Genomic DNA, 18,014 nt, shown 5'->3' with positions numbered 1-18,014 from the left:
TACTCCAGCTTTATTTTGATTTCCATTTGCATGGAATATCTTTTTCCCTCACTTTCACTCTGTATGTGTCCGTAGGTCTGAAGTGGGTCTCTTGTAGACAGCATATATACGGGTCTTGTTTTTGTATCCATTCAGCCAGTCTATGTCTTTTGGTTGGAGCATTTAATCCATTTATATTTAAGGTAATTATCAATATGTATGTTCCTGTTACCATTTTCTTAATTGTTTTGGGTTTGTTATTGTAGGTCTTTTCCTTCTCTTAAGTTTCCTGCCTAGAGAGGTTCCTTTAGCGTTTGTTGTAAAGCTGGTTTGGTGGTGCTGAATTCTCTTAGCTTTTGCTTGTCTATAAAGGTTTTAATTTCTCTCTTGAATCTGAATGAGATTCTTCCTGGGTAGAGTAATCTTGGTTGTAGGTTTTTCCCTTTCATCATTTTAAATATGTCCTGCCACTCCCTTCTGGCTTGCAGAGTTTCTGCTGAAAGATCAGCTGTTAACCTTATGGGGATTCCCTTGTATGTTATTTGTTGGTTTTTCCTTGCTGTTTTTAATATTTTTTCTTTGTATTTAATTTTTGATAGTTTGATTAATATGTGTCTTGGCATGTTTCTCTTTGGATTTATCCTGTATGGGACTGTCTGTGCTTCCTGGACTTGATTGAGTATTTCCTTTCCCATATTAGGGAAGTTTTCAACTATAATCTCTTCAAATATTTTCTCAGTCCCTTTCTTTTTCTCTTCTTCTTCTGGGTCCCCTGGAATTCAAATATTGGTGCATTTAATGTTTTCCCAGAGGTCTCTGAGACTGTCCTCAATTCTTTTCATTTTTTTTTCTTTATTCTGCTCTGTGGTAGTTATTTCCATTATTTAATCTTCCAGGTCACTTATCAGTTCTTCTGCCTCAGTTATTCTGCTATTGATTCCTTCTAGAGAAATTTTAATTTCATTTACTTTGTTGTTTATCATTGCTTGTTTGCTTTTTGTTCTTCTATGTCCTTGTTAAACATTTCTTGTATTTTCTCCATTCTATTTCCAAGATTTTGGATCACCTTTACTATCATTACTCTGAAATCTTTTTCAGGTAGACTGCCTATTTCCTCTACATTTGTTTGGTTGGTGGGTTTTTACCTTGCTCCTTCATCTGCTGTGTGTTTCTCTGTGTTCTTATTTTGCTTAACTTACTGTGTTTGGGGTCTCCTTTTCGCTGGCTGCAGGTTCGTAGTTTTCGTTGTTTTTGGCATCTGTCCCCAGTGTCTAAGGTTGGTTCATTGGGTTGTGTAGGCTTCCTGGTGGAGGAGACTGGTGCCTGTGTTCTGGTGGATGAGGCTGGATCTTGTCTTTCTGGTGGGCAGGACCGCGTCCAGTGGTGTGTTTTGGGGTGTCTGTGACCTTATTATGGTTTTAGGCAGCCTCTCTTATAATGGGTGGGGTTGTGTTCCTGTCTTGCTAGTTTTTTGTAACTTGCTGGTTGTTGAGTGGATCTGGGTCTTAGCATTGAGATGGAGATCTCTGGGAGAGCTTTTGCCGTTTGATATTACGTGGAGCTGGGAGATCTCTGGTGGACCAGTGTCCTGAGCTTGGCTCTCCCACCTCGGAGGCACAGGCCTGACACCTGGCCGGAGCACCAAGACCCTGTTAGCCACGTGGCTTTTGACTGAGCATTTTTATTCCTGTCTTAAGAAAATAATCAAGTATGGAGAAATATTTATGCACAGAGGTTTTCTTCAGTGTTATCTGGGTAGCGTCGGAGGGCAAGAGGAGTGGGGAGCCCTCAGGAAGAGAAGGAGGTGGCAGAGAAGGGGCTGCCCAGGGCTGCGTCTGCCGCAGCTGCAACCCCTCCGTGAGGAAGCACTTGTGTGTATGTACATTCTTTTAAAACTTACTTTATATTTATCAAAGTTCCAGTGCACATACTTTTAAAAGTCATAGTATTACAAGGCTCATTATAAAAAATAGACTCCCCCATTTCTCTTTCTCTTAAAAGCACCACTTTTAGCTTTTAGGTGTTTCTTTTGCTCTTTACCTTCATGACCCTATACTGCATGCTTGTAGTGCTAATTCTTGATTTTTTTAGGTTTGAGGGTTTATCTACTGAATTGCTTATATTAAGATGAAAATTTAGCTCTTTTTCTCCTCCCACCTGTCCTACCTCCAACATATGCACACACCCTTTTGTGGATCCCTGTCATCCTGACACAGTCACAATGACAGTTTGTTTAGGTCATTAGTGTCATTGTTATGACTAAGTAGATGAAGTGCACTATGAATGCCTTTTCTGCCTTAGTGCAATTTAGGAAAAGTCTACCTTTGGTAATAGTTGGAAATTATTTTACCCTAAATCCTTGAAGACTTTGTGTTTTTTTTTTTTCCAAGTTTCAAAGCTCATGTTGAGAAGTCTGAAGCCATTTTGATTCCTAATCTTTCTCTCTGGAAGATTTTAGGATCTTTTCTTTGTCCCCAGAATTTTGAAATTTCATGATGATGTGCCTTTGTGTGTTTGCTTCATCCCTTGTTTTTAACTTTCACTGTCCCTTCTCAGTTTGGAAACTTATGTTTTTCAATTCACTGAAATTTACTTGAATTATTTCTTTGATTCACTCCCGCCCCCCATGCTCCCCATATGCTTCCTTTTTCTGGTAACATCCCTTATTCAGATATTGGATCTCCTGGACTGATCATCTAGTTTTCTTTTTCTATGTTTCATCTTTCTGTACCATGCTCTATTTTCTGGGAGTTTTCCTCAGTTTTATCTTCCAACCCTTTCATTGAGTTTTTCATTTCTACCATTATATTTTTAATGCTGGAGAGTCCTTTCTAATGTTTGTTTAATTTTTCTGTAGAGCATGTGTTCTTGTTTTGTAGATGAAATATCTTACTTCTCTGAGGATAGATGGGTATATAAATAATGTATAAATTTTGTCATATACATTACATATATTTTTTCCCTCAAAATCTCATTTTCCTGCATAGTTGCTCTTCCCTCCAATTTTTTTTTTTTCTATTTGGATGTTTTGGCCTCTTATTTTAAAGGCCTTCCTCAGCTGTGTGGTGATCATTCACTACCCAGAGATGGATACTAAAAGGCTGACTGGGAGCTCTGTGTATTGACTGAGACCTCCTCTGAAAGGTGATCTGGATGGGGAAACTTTGTTGTCAGTGTCTTTAGGTCTTTGTCTTGGTCTTGTCAGATTCCTAGAGAGGAATCTCTGGTCTTCTCCTGGAGGTTATAAACCTGGCAGATAGGTTCTTAGAGCTAAGTGGGGGAAGAGAGCGGGAAGGGGGGTGTGGATCGTATAATGTCTCAGCGTTTAGTGTGTAAACCTTCACTGATCCCCCTGTTCTCAAAATTGCTATCCTACCCTCAGTTGTCCTGGTGGCCTTTAATCCAGAGATTCTTCTTTCTGGTTTGTTTTAGCAGTATTATTCAGCACTTTATTCTTTTTTTTTCTCATAATAACATTGTTTGGGATTCAATAGTGATTCTTTTCTTTCTACAGGAAATTAGTTTTCCTGAACTTTTTGAAGGGATTGGGAAGGACAACATTTCTTTCTTCACAGCTCTGCGGTTCCATGTTCTGTTGTTTTCATGAAGTGTTAAAAATATGGCATTGTTCTGATGAGATCCCTTTGTTCTATCCCCTTCCCTCATTTTTATGGAGACCTTCCCTTTCCTTTGCTGCCATCATCCTTGTTTTTCTTACTTTAGATTCTATTCCCAACAGTGTCTCCTCATTGTAGGATTGTCCTGGTTATTTTTGAGAGTTCATAGGGTCTAGACTGCTTTAGCCCTTCCAGACTGTGCCACACAGTACAGTCAGTCTTGCACTCAGTTTCTGCTGCTGTTCCCTGTTGGTCCTTTGCGCTTTTCAGTGGATGGTACTTGGCTCTTTTGGGATTCTCCTGTTTTTAGGTTTGTCAGACTCATTATGCTTCCCTCTGCTTCCACCCATACAGATGCTGTTACTGTGCAAATCTTGCAGCTCTCAGTTTGTCCCCACTTACTTGTATCTTGTGGTTTTGGGGGATACTATGTCACTTAACATGTTGATATTAAGTCTTGTTGATATTAGTCTTGTTGATATTGTCTGTGCATTTTTGGATTTGCTATTTTAGTTGCTTTGCTACTCTTACGGAGGCTTCAAGGAGATGCCTGCATCACTGCCATCTTCCCACAACTCCTGATACATCTTTTTTTAGCCCCACCCTCATTCCCACCTCTGGGTGTCCTTTGTGACCTCAGTTTCTGAGCATTTTGGGAGTTCTGTAGTGTCAGTTTTGTTGCTTTTGTCTTTCTAATGCTTTTAAGATTTGGTTTTCTTGGTTACCATTCTCCTGCGATACAGTCTCCAATGTTTTGTTGTTACCTTCTTTCTCATTCTTGACTTTGTCATTTTAGTGGGGTTTTAGAAGTGAAGGAGAAGGAGATAAACGCATATGTTCAAACAGGAGTTAGTATGTATTCTCTTATTTTATACATATGTATATATTTCCTACAGTGGCAATGTTTAACTACACTGTTAAAAACTGTTTTGGAAAAAATCTTTTTATGTTATGTCTCTATGAGTCCTATATGATTGGAATGAAATTTGCCTTTAGTACAGAAACTTACTTCTTATAGGCTCCCGTGGTACTAGTGTATTAGCTCTGAAACTCAGTGTAATATTCACCTTTCTTCCTCTCTAGATGGCTTTGAAAACTAAGCTACATCTGATGAAATTCTGCTGAGACATTGTATACGGTATAGTCTTTCTGTCAACAGCTAAATTCACAGGTTTTATGACCTCCTTGAAGATCAGATATTCTTAGCCAGAGGGAGAAATAATTTCTAGGAATATTTTTAGGATCCAAGTTAGATTATTTGTAGAAATGAGTTGTGTTTCATCCTCTTTTTCTGCTCTACTCAGAATACTTTTTACATTGTAAATGTTTTAATGCGTGTACATTCATGCAACAAAATTCTTGGTAGGTATTTCCAAGAATTGACTGGTTGGGTTTTTGTTTTATAGTTTTTTAATGTTTTAATAAATAATTAATTGGAGGTTTGTTTTTTTTCCCCGCAGCTTTACTGAGGTATAATTGGCAAAATTGTATTATGTTTAAGACACATAATGTGATGATTTGATATATGTACACATTGTGAAATAATTACCACAATCAAGTTAATTAACAGATCTGAAAACCCTCACATAGTTGCCATTTTAGAGGTTTATTTTAATCATCTTTGTATCCCCAGTGCCTGGAATGTAGTAGGGGTTTGGTAAATCTTTGTCAAGCTCAATTAAAGTTATTGCCAAAATTTGAAGAATCAGCTCTCTTGATTATAGCACCTAGAGTTGTGAAAGTTGAGGTCTGTTTTGGTAATTTTTCTTAAAAATTTTATTTATTTATTTATTTTTGGCTGTGTTGGGTCTTCGTTTCTGTGCGAGGGCTTTCTTTAGTTGTGGCAAGCGGGGGCCACTCTTCATCACCATGCGCGGCCCTCTCACTGTCGCGGCCTCTCTTGTTGAGGAGCACAGGCTTCAGACGTACAGGCTCAGTTGTTGTGGCTCACGGGCTTAGTTGCTCCACGGCATGTGGGATCTTCCCAGACCAGGGCTTGAACCCGTGTCCCCTGCATTGGCAGGCAGATTCTCAACCACTGTGCCACCAGGGAAGCCCTGTTGTGGTAGTTTTTGATCTTTTACCTTGATGTAAATAAAGCCCAAGTAGTAGCTGTGTTTACCTGAGCCAATGAATGAGAATATATTGATTCTTAGAAGTATAAAAAGATTCTTTAGCATTTTTTAAAATTTAAATTTATATAGCTGAAAAAGTTCCAGTGTGCATACATTGCAAAAATTATAGCTAATTGTAGAGACATACCCAAACTTAACCTTTATACATGTGACTGATAATGCTAGTGGAAGTTTAGCTATTATATAAGGTGATTCAACTAGCACAGTATGTTTGAGGTCAACAAAAAAGGTATCCTTGTCATCATTGCCTTATCAGAAAGCATCTGCAACAAAAGCTGCTAAGAGGCTAGTCTTCATTTCCCCTCAGTGATTGTCAAATTCTTTGTTATATCTGCTCAGGAAGGCTCTCTGACTTCTTGGTGTGTGGAGGGTAGCAATAAGAACCTCAGTCAGGAGTGAACATTGAATCAGACACAGCTGGGAATGGCAGTGCCAGTCAACCTGGAAGAGCTGTTAATAACAGCCACTGATCCTCTAGTCCAGTAAAGCCCAGACAGTAGGAGGAGGGAGCCAGAAGTTTCCTAGTGGTAGCGGTCCAGTGTATTTTATGTTTAGTCACACAGGATGCCATTTTTCCTGATATGATTTGGGGAGCCAGAAAGCTTCTGTTTCTTCCCCCTACCTCAGCATATCTTATTGCGCTCTTAAAATACTGAAGTTCCCATTTCATCCTCTTTAGAACTACTCTCACTTCCAGCTCCTCTTCTAAGGTCCCTTGCTCTCATACAAGATACCCTGCTTCTGTGAATGAACACTCAGACAGAAAAGATGGAGATATCTGAGAGCCAGGGCTTGGTGGAGCTGGGAGGGTGATTGCTAAATGTGGAGGACAGAGGAGTAAAGAAAGGGGGTAAGAGAGGTGAATTTCTTTTACAATTTTGCCTAAGCCCAGTAAGAAAAGCCTTAAAGGCATTTCTACTGTTTAACCTTCACCAGTCAAAAAGGAGATCCAGAATATTACTAATGTGCATACCTGAGATGGTGGCTGCTTTTTCATTATCTTTTTATTCCTAATATTAAAAAATAGAAGAAAATTCTGTGGGAGACTCCCTGATTGCCCACAGCTCAGAAGTCTAGCTTCAGGCTCTCTGGCTCTCTGGGCTGTTTCTTTGAATATCTTTCTAAACTTTTTTCCCTACTGTTCTTTCTGTGTATCCTGTTCCAGTCGGATTGAACTATGAACAGGTACCTGTAATCTTTCTACATTTTCCTGCTCCTGTGCTTTAACTCTAGCATTCATTCTCTTTGTTTGAAGTGCCCTTCTCAGTTTGTGAATCATAGTTCCAGCTCATTTCTCAAGTCTACTTTGAACGCATTGTCTCCAACATTGCAATCTCTTCTCTTTCTCTTGTATCTGAGGAGTTCTTCCTGGAGTGCCATGTGAAAAATAATGTACTATATCACTTTTGTCATTTTGAGGATTGCATTAGGGGCTAGGTAAGATCTCTGAAGCTCAGAAATTCCACGACCTGGTTTGAAGCTGCTCTGGTCAACTGACCTTCCCAGGCAGTAGGGCCAGTAGGATTCAGTAGCTTCAGTGGAGCCAGAATCTGGACACTTGGCCTAACTTGTGAAGTTTAGAAATCTGTGAATATGTAATTGGGATAATTTTCTTTGGAAAATTTAATCAGATGGTGAGCTCATGAACATATTGTGACTTTTCTCTATCTTCTGGTATAATTAACTGCTCTCCAAGCAACTGAAGAAAACAGACTTTATTTAGGAGGAAAAATATTTTATTTTGCCCATAGTCAAGTTAATTAACCCCAGCTTTTCTCTTCTCTGTCTGTAAAATGGGAATACTGTATTCTTATTTGGTTCTCTTCTTTATTTTACTGAAGTGCCATGAGGATGAAAGACTTTGGACAAGCGAGTGATACACCTCCACCTCTCTAATGGGATATTATGGGGAAAGGGTTATAGCAGACTTATTTCTCTGATATTCAGGTATGGAATTGGCAATCAGAGGAATATGTCTTTCTGCAAGCCCATCAGGAAACTGTGAAAGACTTTAGACTCTTGAAAAATTCAAGACTGCTTTCCTGGTCGTTTGATGGAACAGTGAAGGTAATTTGAAGCACACATTTCTTTTAAAAAAGTATTCTAATATTGATCACATTGATTATATCATGACAGCCAAAAGCAGGTGGCTGATATGTAAATACTTAAAATTTTAAACTTCTAAAATAGAAATGCCTGTTTTCTGTCTACTGCAGTCATCTATCTGCTGTGTGTTTATGAGCATTTGTAATAAAAGGCACTTAACGAGGTCAGAACAACCAATGTGCTAAAGCTCTTGGTTTATAGGATGTCTTCTGGCTGTTTATGCTCAGTAAGACAAAATGTTCTTAATTGTCAACTTCTGAGTTTTTCTTTGAAGGTATGGAATATTATTACTGGAAGAATAGAAAAAGACTTTGTCTGTCATCGGGATACAGTTCTTTCTTGTGATATTTCTCCTGATGCAACCAAGTATTCTTCTACCTCTGCTGACAAGACTGCAAAGGTAGGCCAGTCGGTTGAAAGGTGCATGAGTAAGACCTTGGTATTTGTTATGTATTATGAGTCCAACTAATGTGTAAAACAGAATAATAAGTTTCTGTCTACATGTCTCATTTTGTGAATTTTTGGAGGATGCCCATTGACATTTAGTTTGTGTCAAATAGATTAAGTGAATGACATTGAGGATTTTTGATTTCTCCCTTACTGATAACTTTTGTCTGTTAGTAATCAAAGGCAGTGTCTACTGAATATTTTAGGCAATAAAAAGCATTGAAAGAGATTTACATTTAATTGTACACCCACAGTAAATTTTTTTGTAATTGATGTAAATCGATGCTTTTAAAAATCACATTCCAGTGAAATGATGCTCCCTGGTTGGGGACATTGAATACTCCATTCTCCATTCTCTTCTTTTTTTCTCCATCTTTGTTAATGGCATCATTATCTACCCGTCTTTCCAAACTGTGAACACTGGAGTTGCCTGGGACTCTCCTGTCTTTTGTGCTCTATTGATTACTCCTCAGTGTCTCCTGGATCCTTGTTCTCTTCCTTGTCTCCACCCTGAAGAACAGGCTCTCCTTTTTTATTGGTGGACCTGCCACTGGTCTGTACTTCCTCTGGTTTATCTTCCCTACTGCTGCCCGAGTTCCCTGTTGAAACTCCTCTGTGACCTGATGGTTTATAAGCTCAACTCCTTAGCCCATCACCACCTCTTTCTGCTACATTGTTCCCTCTGTACCAGACTACTTCTACTTCCATCTTTTTGTGTGCACTGTTAACTTTCACTTGATACAACCTTGTATCCTTTTTTTTTTTTTTTTTTTTTTTTGCGGTATGCGGGCCTCTCGCTGCTGTGGCCTCTCCCGCTGCAGAGCACAGGCTCCGGACGCGCAGGCTCAGCGGCCATGGCCCACGGGCCCAGCCGCTCCGCGGCATGTGGGATCCTCCCGGACCGGGACACGAACCCACGTCCCCTGCATCGGCAGGCGGACTCTCAACCACTGCGCCACCAGGGAAGCCCCCTTGTATCCTTTTTTACCTGGAAGCATTATGACTCATTCTTCTAGACCTAGATTTAAGGTCAGTCCTTCAGTGAACCCTTTCCTGGCCCTCAGGCAGGATTAGCTGCTCCACCCTCAGTGTTCCTATTACATATTACTCATGTTAATTTACTTCATACCACTGTTGGCTCAAACATTTATGATTAAACTAGAAACTTTTCAAGGACAGACACTGAATCCAGTTATCTTTGCACCACCAGTTCTTTGCTCACAGTGCCTGGAACACATTTTCAGTTTAAGCTTGTTAAATGGTGATGACAGAACCACCAGGGAGAATATTGGAAGGAAAAGAACAGCCTTTGGCTGCTAAGATAGTAGGATGGTATAGGGACTAACCTTTAAAGTACTCTTGCCGTACGTTAGGCCCTTTGCTAGGAATTTCAGTCTCTATTATCTCATTTAATTTTCACTCTGTAGGTGCTATTGTCTCCATCATACAGATGAAGAAACTGAAGCCAGAGAAGCTTATGTGGGTTGTCCTAGGCCAAGGAACTAGTAAATAGTGGAGCCAGGACTCCACTCAAGTCTGCTGTACTCCATAGACTGCTTTGCTATTCTTCCTTCTAAGTCTAAAGTTAAGGAAGCTGTGACTTTGATCCTTGAGCTTAAGTTTACTTGAGTAATTAAAGGGAAACTCTAAAAAATGAACCAGGTTGCTAGTTGGCATTTGGGCCTCTCATGAAAGTTTATGAACTGTTGAATGTTAGAACTTCATATGATTGAATTTATGGCTAGCTAGCACTCGAGGCAGGGTTTATAGATGCTTATTTCGAGTGTATTTACTATCCCTAAACAATCTGAATTGCCTTCCAGATTTGGAGTTTTGAACTCCTTTCCCCTCTTCATGAATTGAGAGGCCACAAAGGCTGCGTGCGCTGCTCTGCCTTCTCTGTGGACAGTACCCTGTTGGCAACTGGAGATGACAACGGAGAGATCAGGGTAGGGTGTTTGCTGACATGAAAGCACTGCTCTCCTTATAGCTTTGGCTAGCCCCCTGTACCATATCTGGGGCCTTTGTTAATGTGACAGGGAAGCACAGGCCCTAGGGTTCTGGTTGGATGAGGCATTCTTTGTTCTGTTTCTTATGCACGTTGTGTTCACAGCTGCACTTCACTGCAGAAAAGAATTCATTTTAGAGTTAAAGTGAAGCATTTCCCATGTATGTGAGGAGGCAGATGCCCTAGTTATTTGCAGTTGGTTCTGTGCTGTTAGCTTGAGAATGATTCATCTAAATTCTTGGACCTGAACCAAAGATTGTTTTTAGTGGCAGAATGTGAGGAAAATAATTTTTGTAAATTGTTGTCTAGATTATAAATGAATTGCAATTCTGCTGTTTCCTGCACTGAAAGGTCTCTTTAGCACTATATCCATTAGGTAGTCAACATTTAGAGTGGAGCCTATTGCCATCCTCGTGGGATTGTCTGCCTCTGGTTGTGTTAGAAGGATTGGGCGGTTGATGGAAAAAGTTTGGGCATTGGGGGTGGCTGCTTTGGTAACTCGCATAATCAGGAGAGTCTTGTTTTTTGTATGTTATTTTGTTCGTTTTTTACGAAGCAGGAATTAAAATTCAAGGAATAGGTAGGTGTATAATGCAGAAGAATGAGACAGTATACATTATGCAGGAATAGGGGCATTATCAGATAGGCTTTCCAGGAAAATTAAGATTCTCTTGCTTGAGGACTAAGTAACCAACCTTTTGTATACCATTCTCATAAATGCCATGCCAGCTGAAGGGGCAGGACTGCTTTGGGAACATTCATTTTGCTCTGAGTTCTCGCCTCTGGATGAAAGGGCTCTTTTACTGGTTATGAGGCAGTGTTTCATTTTCCAGAAACCCCTAAAGGTAAAAATTGTCTCTTTAAATAAGGGTTATTTAAAAATTTTTCTTTAGTACATTAAAAAAATTTTCTGTTTTTCTTGATTTTTCAAAATATAGGAAAGCTATTAATTTTTTATATATATATCTTCTATCCAGCTATCTTACTGAATTCTTTATAATCAGTTTTTCCATTTGATTCTCTTGGATTTCCCAGGGGACATTTACAAATGATGATTTTGATTATTTTCTTTTGCTATTTATGCCTCTGTTTTTCTTATTCTGATGTATAATTTCTTTGAAAAATTAGAGTACTGCTCATATATTAAGTATCACTGGAAATAAATGAAAATATTAGTATCTATAAGTAATTGAGTTGTTTTTAAGAGCTTAGTAAACTAATCTTAGTGAATGTATGTGTATATGCTTGCTTGCTTGTTTATTTTATACATATAAAATATAAAAAATACATATATATAACCTTACTGGGACTTAACTATTTAAAATATATATACTTTAGGTGTTTGAATAGTGTCTGTCAGTATTCTTAGTGGTAGATCCTGAACTAGAATTCTTTGTTCTTTTGAGGTAGTTTATTTGTTAGGCCTTTTTTGTTTATTCCTTGCTTCTCCCATCATACTCTTTTTTTTTTGAATTTTTAAAATTTTTGGTTGCGTTGGGTCTTCGTTGCTGCACGTGGGCTCTCTCTAGTTGTGGCGAGCGGGGGCTACTCTTCATTGAGGTGCGCAGGCTTCTCATTGCGGTGGCCTCTCATCGCAGGGCACGGGCTCTAGGTGTGTGGGCTTCAGTAGTTGCAGCACGCAGGCTCAGTAGTTGTGGCTCACGGGCTCTAGAGCGCAGGCTCAGTAGTTGTGGCTTGCAGGCTCTAGAGCGCAGGTTCAGTAGTTGTGGTGCACGGGCTTAGTTGCTCCACTGCATGTGGGATCTTCCCAGACCAGGGCTCAAACCCCTGTCCCTTGCATTGGCAGGCGGATTCTTAACCAGTGAGCCACCAGGGAAGCCCCATACTCCTTTTATTCAGTGGAAGAGTCACAGTATTCTAATCAGTCACTCTAAGTCATTTTGTTATATATTTTGGAGTATAGTTAATGATAAATATTGTAAGTAATGCATTTTAATTATAATTAGTAGTTTTTAAAAATTTGCACAGGAGAGAATGTAATCTAAAAAAATTCCTAAGGTATCACTGAATTGTAATTATATTTTTAAGAAAGATTTCCAAATATGTTCCAAATGAGATAGATATATAAAACTTCTGAGTAACCCTGTTAATGAACTGTGTATCGTTTTTATAGATATGGAATGTCTCAAATGGTGAGCTTCTTCATTTGTTTGCTCCGATTTCAGTAGAAGAAGGAGCTGCTACTCACGGAGGCTGGGTGACTGACCTTTGCTTTTCTCCAGATAGCAAAATGCTTGTTTCTGCTGGAGGATATCTTAAGGTAAGGGTTTCTCAAAGACTGAAAGAAAAGAACAGCCTGTATCCTACTTTCCAAATTATTTTCACTTCCTGTGTCTCAGTTGGGCCTCGTACAACCCATCAGAGAGGAAGGGTGATTACTGTTATCCCGTTCTGAGTGATGAAACTGAGATCTGCAAGGCTGCATTCTTCAGGTCTCTTGGAAGTTTTGATGACAGTGTTAGGGATGTTCTGAGTCCAGAGCTCTCATCCTGCCCCAAACAAAGTCTTAGGCGATCAGAATGACTAGAAAGTGGGGTGTTTAACTTAATTTGGTTTTCTACTTCACTAATTGTGAGCTATGTTGGTTGAGTCTTTAAAAAAATTTATTTGTGAAATTTCCTTTCTTAAGTATTAGTGGTAATAGTAGTGGTAGTTGTGGTAGTAATAATAAAAATAGCAGCGGCAGCATGTTGCTTTATAGTTTACAAAATGCTTTACTTACATCATCTTATTAGCCAGCTTTGTGAGGCTTAAATTTTATCATTCTTGGTTTGTAGGTGAGGAAACTGATGTTCACAGAGGTTGTGAATTTCCTAAAATTACTTAGTAGATTGCCTTATACAAACTTATTATTAGCAAATACTGAGGCCACAGTTGAGCGTGTTGTGGTGCCTCAGGGTCATTTTTTGGTGCTTGCATCTTTTTATCCATCCACTCACTAAGAATGTATTAAGTGCCCACTGTGTGCTGGCACTGCTACGTGGCACAATGTTTAAGACTTGGTTCTTGCCCAGGTGGTTGACAGTCTTTGGAGGAAGCAGACAGTAAATAAATAAAGTCTCTAAGTCTAAGAGGGGTTCTGGGACACATTTGCATAAGGATAGTAGAGGCACAAAGGAGAGGACAGTTCTACCTTTGGGAGTTAGCAGAGGCTTCCATTGGAGGGGAATGCTTGAGCTGAGTCTTGAGTAGTGATTTACTTGTAAAAGGGGTTGAAGATGATACTGTGTATTGTACTGATCACTTAAAATAGATCCCTAATGAATTAGAACCTAATGAATTAGATCTTACGATACTGTTTTTTCTTACTGAAAACATTCAACTGTAGGAGATGATTCTGATTAATTGTCTAATACAGTATAGATGTTCAAAAATATTTGAATGACTGAATTGAAGTTTTTGGTTATATGGGACCTATGTAGATGCACTTTTATTTAATGTAAAAATCTAGCTTATAAAAAAGATAAATCAGAGGGCAGTTTTTAGCTCTATGAGAGGATGTATGTTATGATTCCTTTACAAGTTTACATTGAAAATACAATGCTGCTTACAAGATGTTGCATTAACCTGTACCTAAATAAAGGTACGCCTTTATTTAGTTATTAGGGGATTGTGAGACTATCACCACTTGTCCTCCTTTAGTGTAGAGATAAACTGCACTCTTAGTCTGTTCTGAGGATGATTCTTAGAGGAGCGACATTGCTGTCTTTGTGTTGGAAGCTGGGAGTCTTCAGCCGTATTAACTGCTGAAAAACTTAACTGCTCAGCTTTGACACTGAGCTTCTAGAGACCATGTCTTTTGATGCTCTGGGCACCATAGAAGGGTATCACATAATTGTGAGTCTGGCTTACAAGATATGATAAGAGATCAGTGACTAGATTTCCAGAGTTCCTGGAGAACCTTGAAAAATAAACAGCAGAATCGATGTCTGTACTGTTGAAGTTATATCTTCAGGGTGAAAGAGCCTATAGCCTATATATTCAGTCTGTATATTTCAGTGGCAATCAGGCTGTTCTTCCTTCTGGTTTGATTACTAGCATGGTTAAACTGGTTGTGATATAGCCCAGCCTGCATCTACCCAGCATGTTCATGAGACTATCTAAGAGCACAGAGCAAATTAAAAGTAAAAAGGAACAGCTGCTGTAATGTCCAAGAAAATAGGCCTTTTGAGTCTGTTTACTTTATAATCCAAACTGTATGAATTGAATGTCAGTAAGATAAAGTAGGTATCCAGTAGCTAAAAAGCTCTTAACTTTCAAAATTATTCCTATTTATAAGTAAAAAATAATGTAATTTACTTGTGTTATGCCACAGAGTACATACTGTTAGAATGACAAGAAATCCACATTAATTCATACTCATGAGGAGAAAGGCTGATTTGAAATATGAAATACATGATGATAAATTCAGGTTTTCCATTACGTAGAGGCGACAGAATATAAAGGTCAGGAGTGTGAGACTTGGGGCAGACTACCTGAATTCAAAGCCTGGATCTGCCACTCGGTAGCTTTGTGATCTTGCACAAGGAGATTTAGCCTCTACTTTCTCATCTGTAAAATGGGTGTAATAATAACACCTACCTCATAGGGTTGGGAGGGTTAAAGGAGTTAATACAAGTAAAATACTTATACATGGTGGCACATAGTGTACCCTGAGTAAATGTTAGCTATCTATCTTTTAAAAATTGAAGTATAGTTGATTTACAGTGTTTCAGTTGTACAGCAAAGTGACTCAGATATATACATATATAATATATATTACAATATAATATATATATTATAATATTATATATATATATATTCTTTTTCAGATTGTTTTCCATTATAGGTTATTACAAGATGTTGAATATAGTTTCCTGGGCCATACAGTAGGTCCTTGTTGTTTATCTATTTTATATATAGTAGTTTGTATCTGTTAATCCCAAATTCCCAATTTATCCCTCCTTCCAAAAATATCCCTGCTATTTTTTTTAAATTTACTTTATTCCTTAAAGCAGATTTAGTTTCTCAGCAAAACTGAATGGAAAGTACAGAGTTCCCATGTACCCACCCCTTCCCCACGTGCAAGCTTCCCCCACTGACAACATCCCCCACCAGAGGGTACATTTGTTACAGCTGATGAATGTTCATTGACATGTCATTATCACCCAAAATCCGTAATTTCTATTAGAGTTCACTCTTGGTGTTGTACAGTCTGTGAATTTTGACAAATGTATAACGACACGTGTCCACCATTGTAGTATTACACAGAGTAGTTTCACTGCCCAGAAGTCCCCTGCATAAGTCCTATTTAATATCATTGTCTTTTAGTCCATATTCACATTAGTGGCTGGGGTAGTGTTTCCAAGTCGAGTGGTCTGTTTTAATAGAGGGAAAGGCAGTGGGTGCACTAGGTTTGGAAGCCAGATAACTCTTCCACCTCTGCCACCTGCTAGTGGTGTTGTCCACAGTGACAAGGCCTTTCTTCTCTTTCAACCCTGGTTTCCTTACTTGTTAAGTGAGGCAGTTGGACTAGGTGATCTCTAAGGGCCTTACTACCTCTACGATTTGCCTCTAGCGACTGCTATTTTATAAAGCAAAATTGTTAGTCCTGGAAAATTTCAAGTTAGTACATATTGCTTCATTGAGGTTTACTTAAGTCCACAAGGTATACTTTTACCAGTTACCATTACTAATGACTAATATTAGTGTAACTAATAACTAATGAATAGTTGACCCAGTCACACGAGCAAGGCGGAATGCTAGGCATTGCCACGGACACAGAAGTGATCATTGCATTCATAATACTCAGAATCTTGATGTACCTGAGGCCTTTTCAAAAGGTGTTCATGTACATGGTCTCTTTTGCCTTCATCTTAGTTGTGAGATATGTAGGTAAACTTCATGATCTCCATTTAGTAAAGGAATATAAATATTGTTATAATCTTAGTGAATTCAGTAATTGGGAAGAGAAAGGAAGGACTTGGCCAGAGCACCTGCTACATTTGAGATGTTCAGTATTTATTTAGTAAATAAATGTATAGACTTTTAAATAAAAAACTTGGTCATGGGCTCTTGAATCACTCCTGGTGAAAGGGAAGATTCAGTAGAGAGAACATTCTATCCTGCAGCCCGTATTATCAGTAGTCTTGATATCTGCCAAAATTCCTGTCCATTTCTGCAAAGGGGCATTTTTAGAGAAGAGAGGGTCATTCTTTCCATTCCACTGAGAAGGATATGCGGACAGGAGAATTCAGTCCAGCCATGGCCATAATGGGCTTTGTGTAGCCTTCTGTCTGCAGCTCTGAGTAGGCTGCATGTTTCTCCAGCATGCCTTACAGTGGGTTTAGGTGTAGGGTAGCTGTGAGGCAGTCACCAGGGTTAATCAGGAATGGTGGACTGGGTTGATAATACTATATTCAGCATTAACCCTTAGACATCCTTCCTGGTGTTTGCTTTAGTTTGGGAGTGGGGAGGTGATGGGGTGAAGGATCCAGTTGGCACTGCAGATTGTCTCACACTATAATTGCCAACCTAATAAGAATTTTATTTTTCTCTGAACAGTGGTGGAATGTTGTCACTGGGGAATCCTCACAGACCTTCTACACAAATGGAACCAATCTTAAGAAAATACATGTGTCCCCTGACTTCAAAACATATGTGACTGTTGATAATCTTGGCATTTTATATATTTTAAAGATTTTAGAGTAAAATAGTTAAGCAGCGATGTAAGTTGAACTCTTTTAATTTTTAATTGGAAAAAAAAATCCTAATGAAACTGTATTTCAACTTTTTATAAAGCTGTGAATTGTTTTGCAGTATTGCATTCATTACGAAAGTGTTTGTGGTTGGATGAATACTATTAATGTAGCTTTTCCCAAATGAACACACCTTTAATCTTACTTTTCATAGTCATCATCATCATTTTTAACAGTTTGTCCTTAAGATACAAATGAAAATGTAAATATGTACCTTGTTATACCACTGGTAAAATTCTCCCTCGATGCATTCAAATTGGTTGACATAATTAATGAGAATAATTTGAAGGAAATATATATTTTAATAATATTATTATTATGCAGGCTGTGCCTCAGGGTAGTAGTGGCTTGATTTCTGAACCACATTTACCCCAAGGGGGTATGGTTCTCACAAATATCTCAGAACTTATGTGCACCCCTTAAACTTGCTTTAAAAATATTGTGTCTACGTGCACAGTTTGCAAAATTTCCTTTAATTCACTTGATAAGTGAGTCTTAGCTTTCAAAAGTACTCTCTGTGAAGCAAAAGTTACGTGTGTTGGAGTGAGTAGATTTTGTTGGTCTACCTTTTCTCATTAGCTGATGGCAGCCCCGGGCTGGACCTGGACTCTAGCAGTCAGTCTCTGAACTGGGCACTCTCCTGCTTTCTCTGGTTTTTTACATACCAGACTATATACTTGACTGAAATTAACCTTTCTTAATCCTCACTTTTCTCTCTTTTTTTTAAAGTAATTGCTCCACAGTTAAATGTTAGTAAATCTGAATAATTGGCGAGGAGCCAATTTTAATCATAATTTTTAACAACAGAATTTTTCCAAGATATAGAAAATAGTAAAAAATAATTTTCTGGGCTTCCCTGGTGGCGTAGTGGTTGAGAGTCCGCCTGCCGATGCAGAGGACACGGGTTCATGCCCCAGTCCAGGAAGATCCTACATGCCGCGGAGCGGCTGGGCCCGTGAGCCAT

At 38.8% G+C, this 18,014-nt stretch overlaps 1 protein-coding gene across 5 annotated transcripts in view; it reads left to right on the top strand.

Annotated features, from left to right (window-relative positions):
- Window positions 1-17,382, top strand: part of APAF1 (apoptotic peptidase activating factor 1) — an 85,707-nt gene extending 68,325 nt beyond the window's left edge. For 2 of the 5 annotated variants that reach the window (XM_065887183.1, XM_065887182.1), the window contains exons 21-25: window positions 7,679-7,798; window positions 8,112-8,237; window positions 10,108-10,233; window positions 12,427-12,573; window positions 16,857-17,003. In XM_065887183.1, coding sequence (XP_065743255.1) covers window positions 7,679-7,798; window positions 8,112-8,237; window positions 10,108-10,233; window positions 12,427-12,573; window positions 16,857-17,003 — 666 coding nt within the window. Of the gene's footprint in view, window positions 1-7,678; window positions 7,799-8,111; window positions 8,238-10,107; window positions 10,234-12,426; window positions 12,574-16,856 lie in introns of all 5 variants that reach the window. The other 3 variants (XM_065887181.1, XM_065887180.1, XM_065887184.1) reach the window with 3 other exon arrangements.
- The last annotated feature ends 632 nt before the right edge of the window (window positions 17,383-18,014 follow it).

This window comes from Phocoena phocoena, chromosome 11 (genome assembly GCF_963924675.1).
Source record: "Phocoena phocoena chromosome 11, mPhoPho1.1, whole genome shotgun sequence".
NCBI lineage: Eukaryota > Metazoa > Chordata > Mammalia > Artiodactyla > Phocoenidae > Phocoena > Phocoena phocoena.
This window is presented reverse-complemented; position numbering and strand designations above follow the sequence as displayed.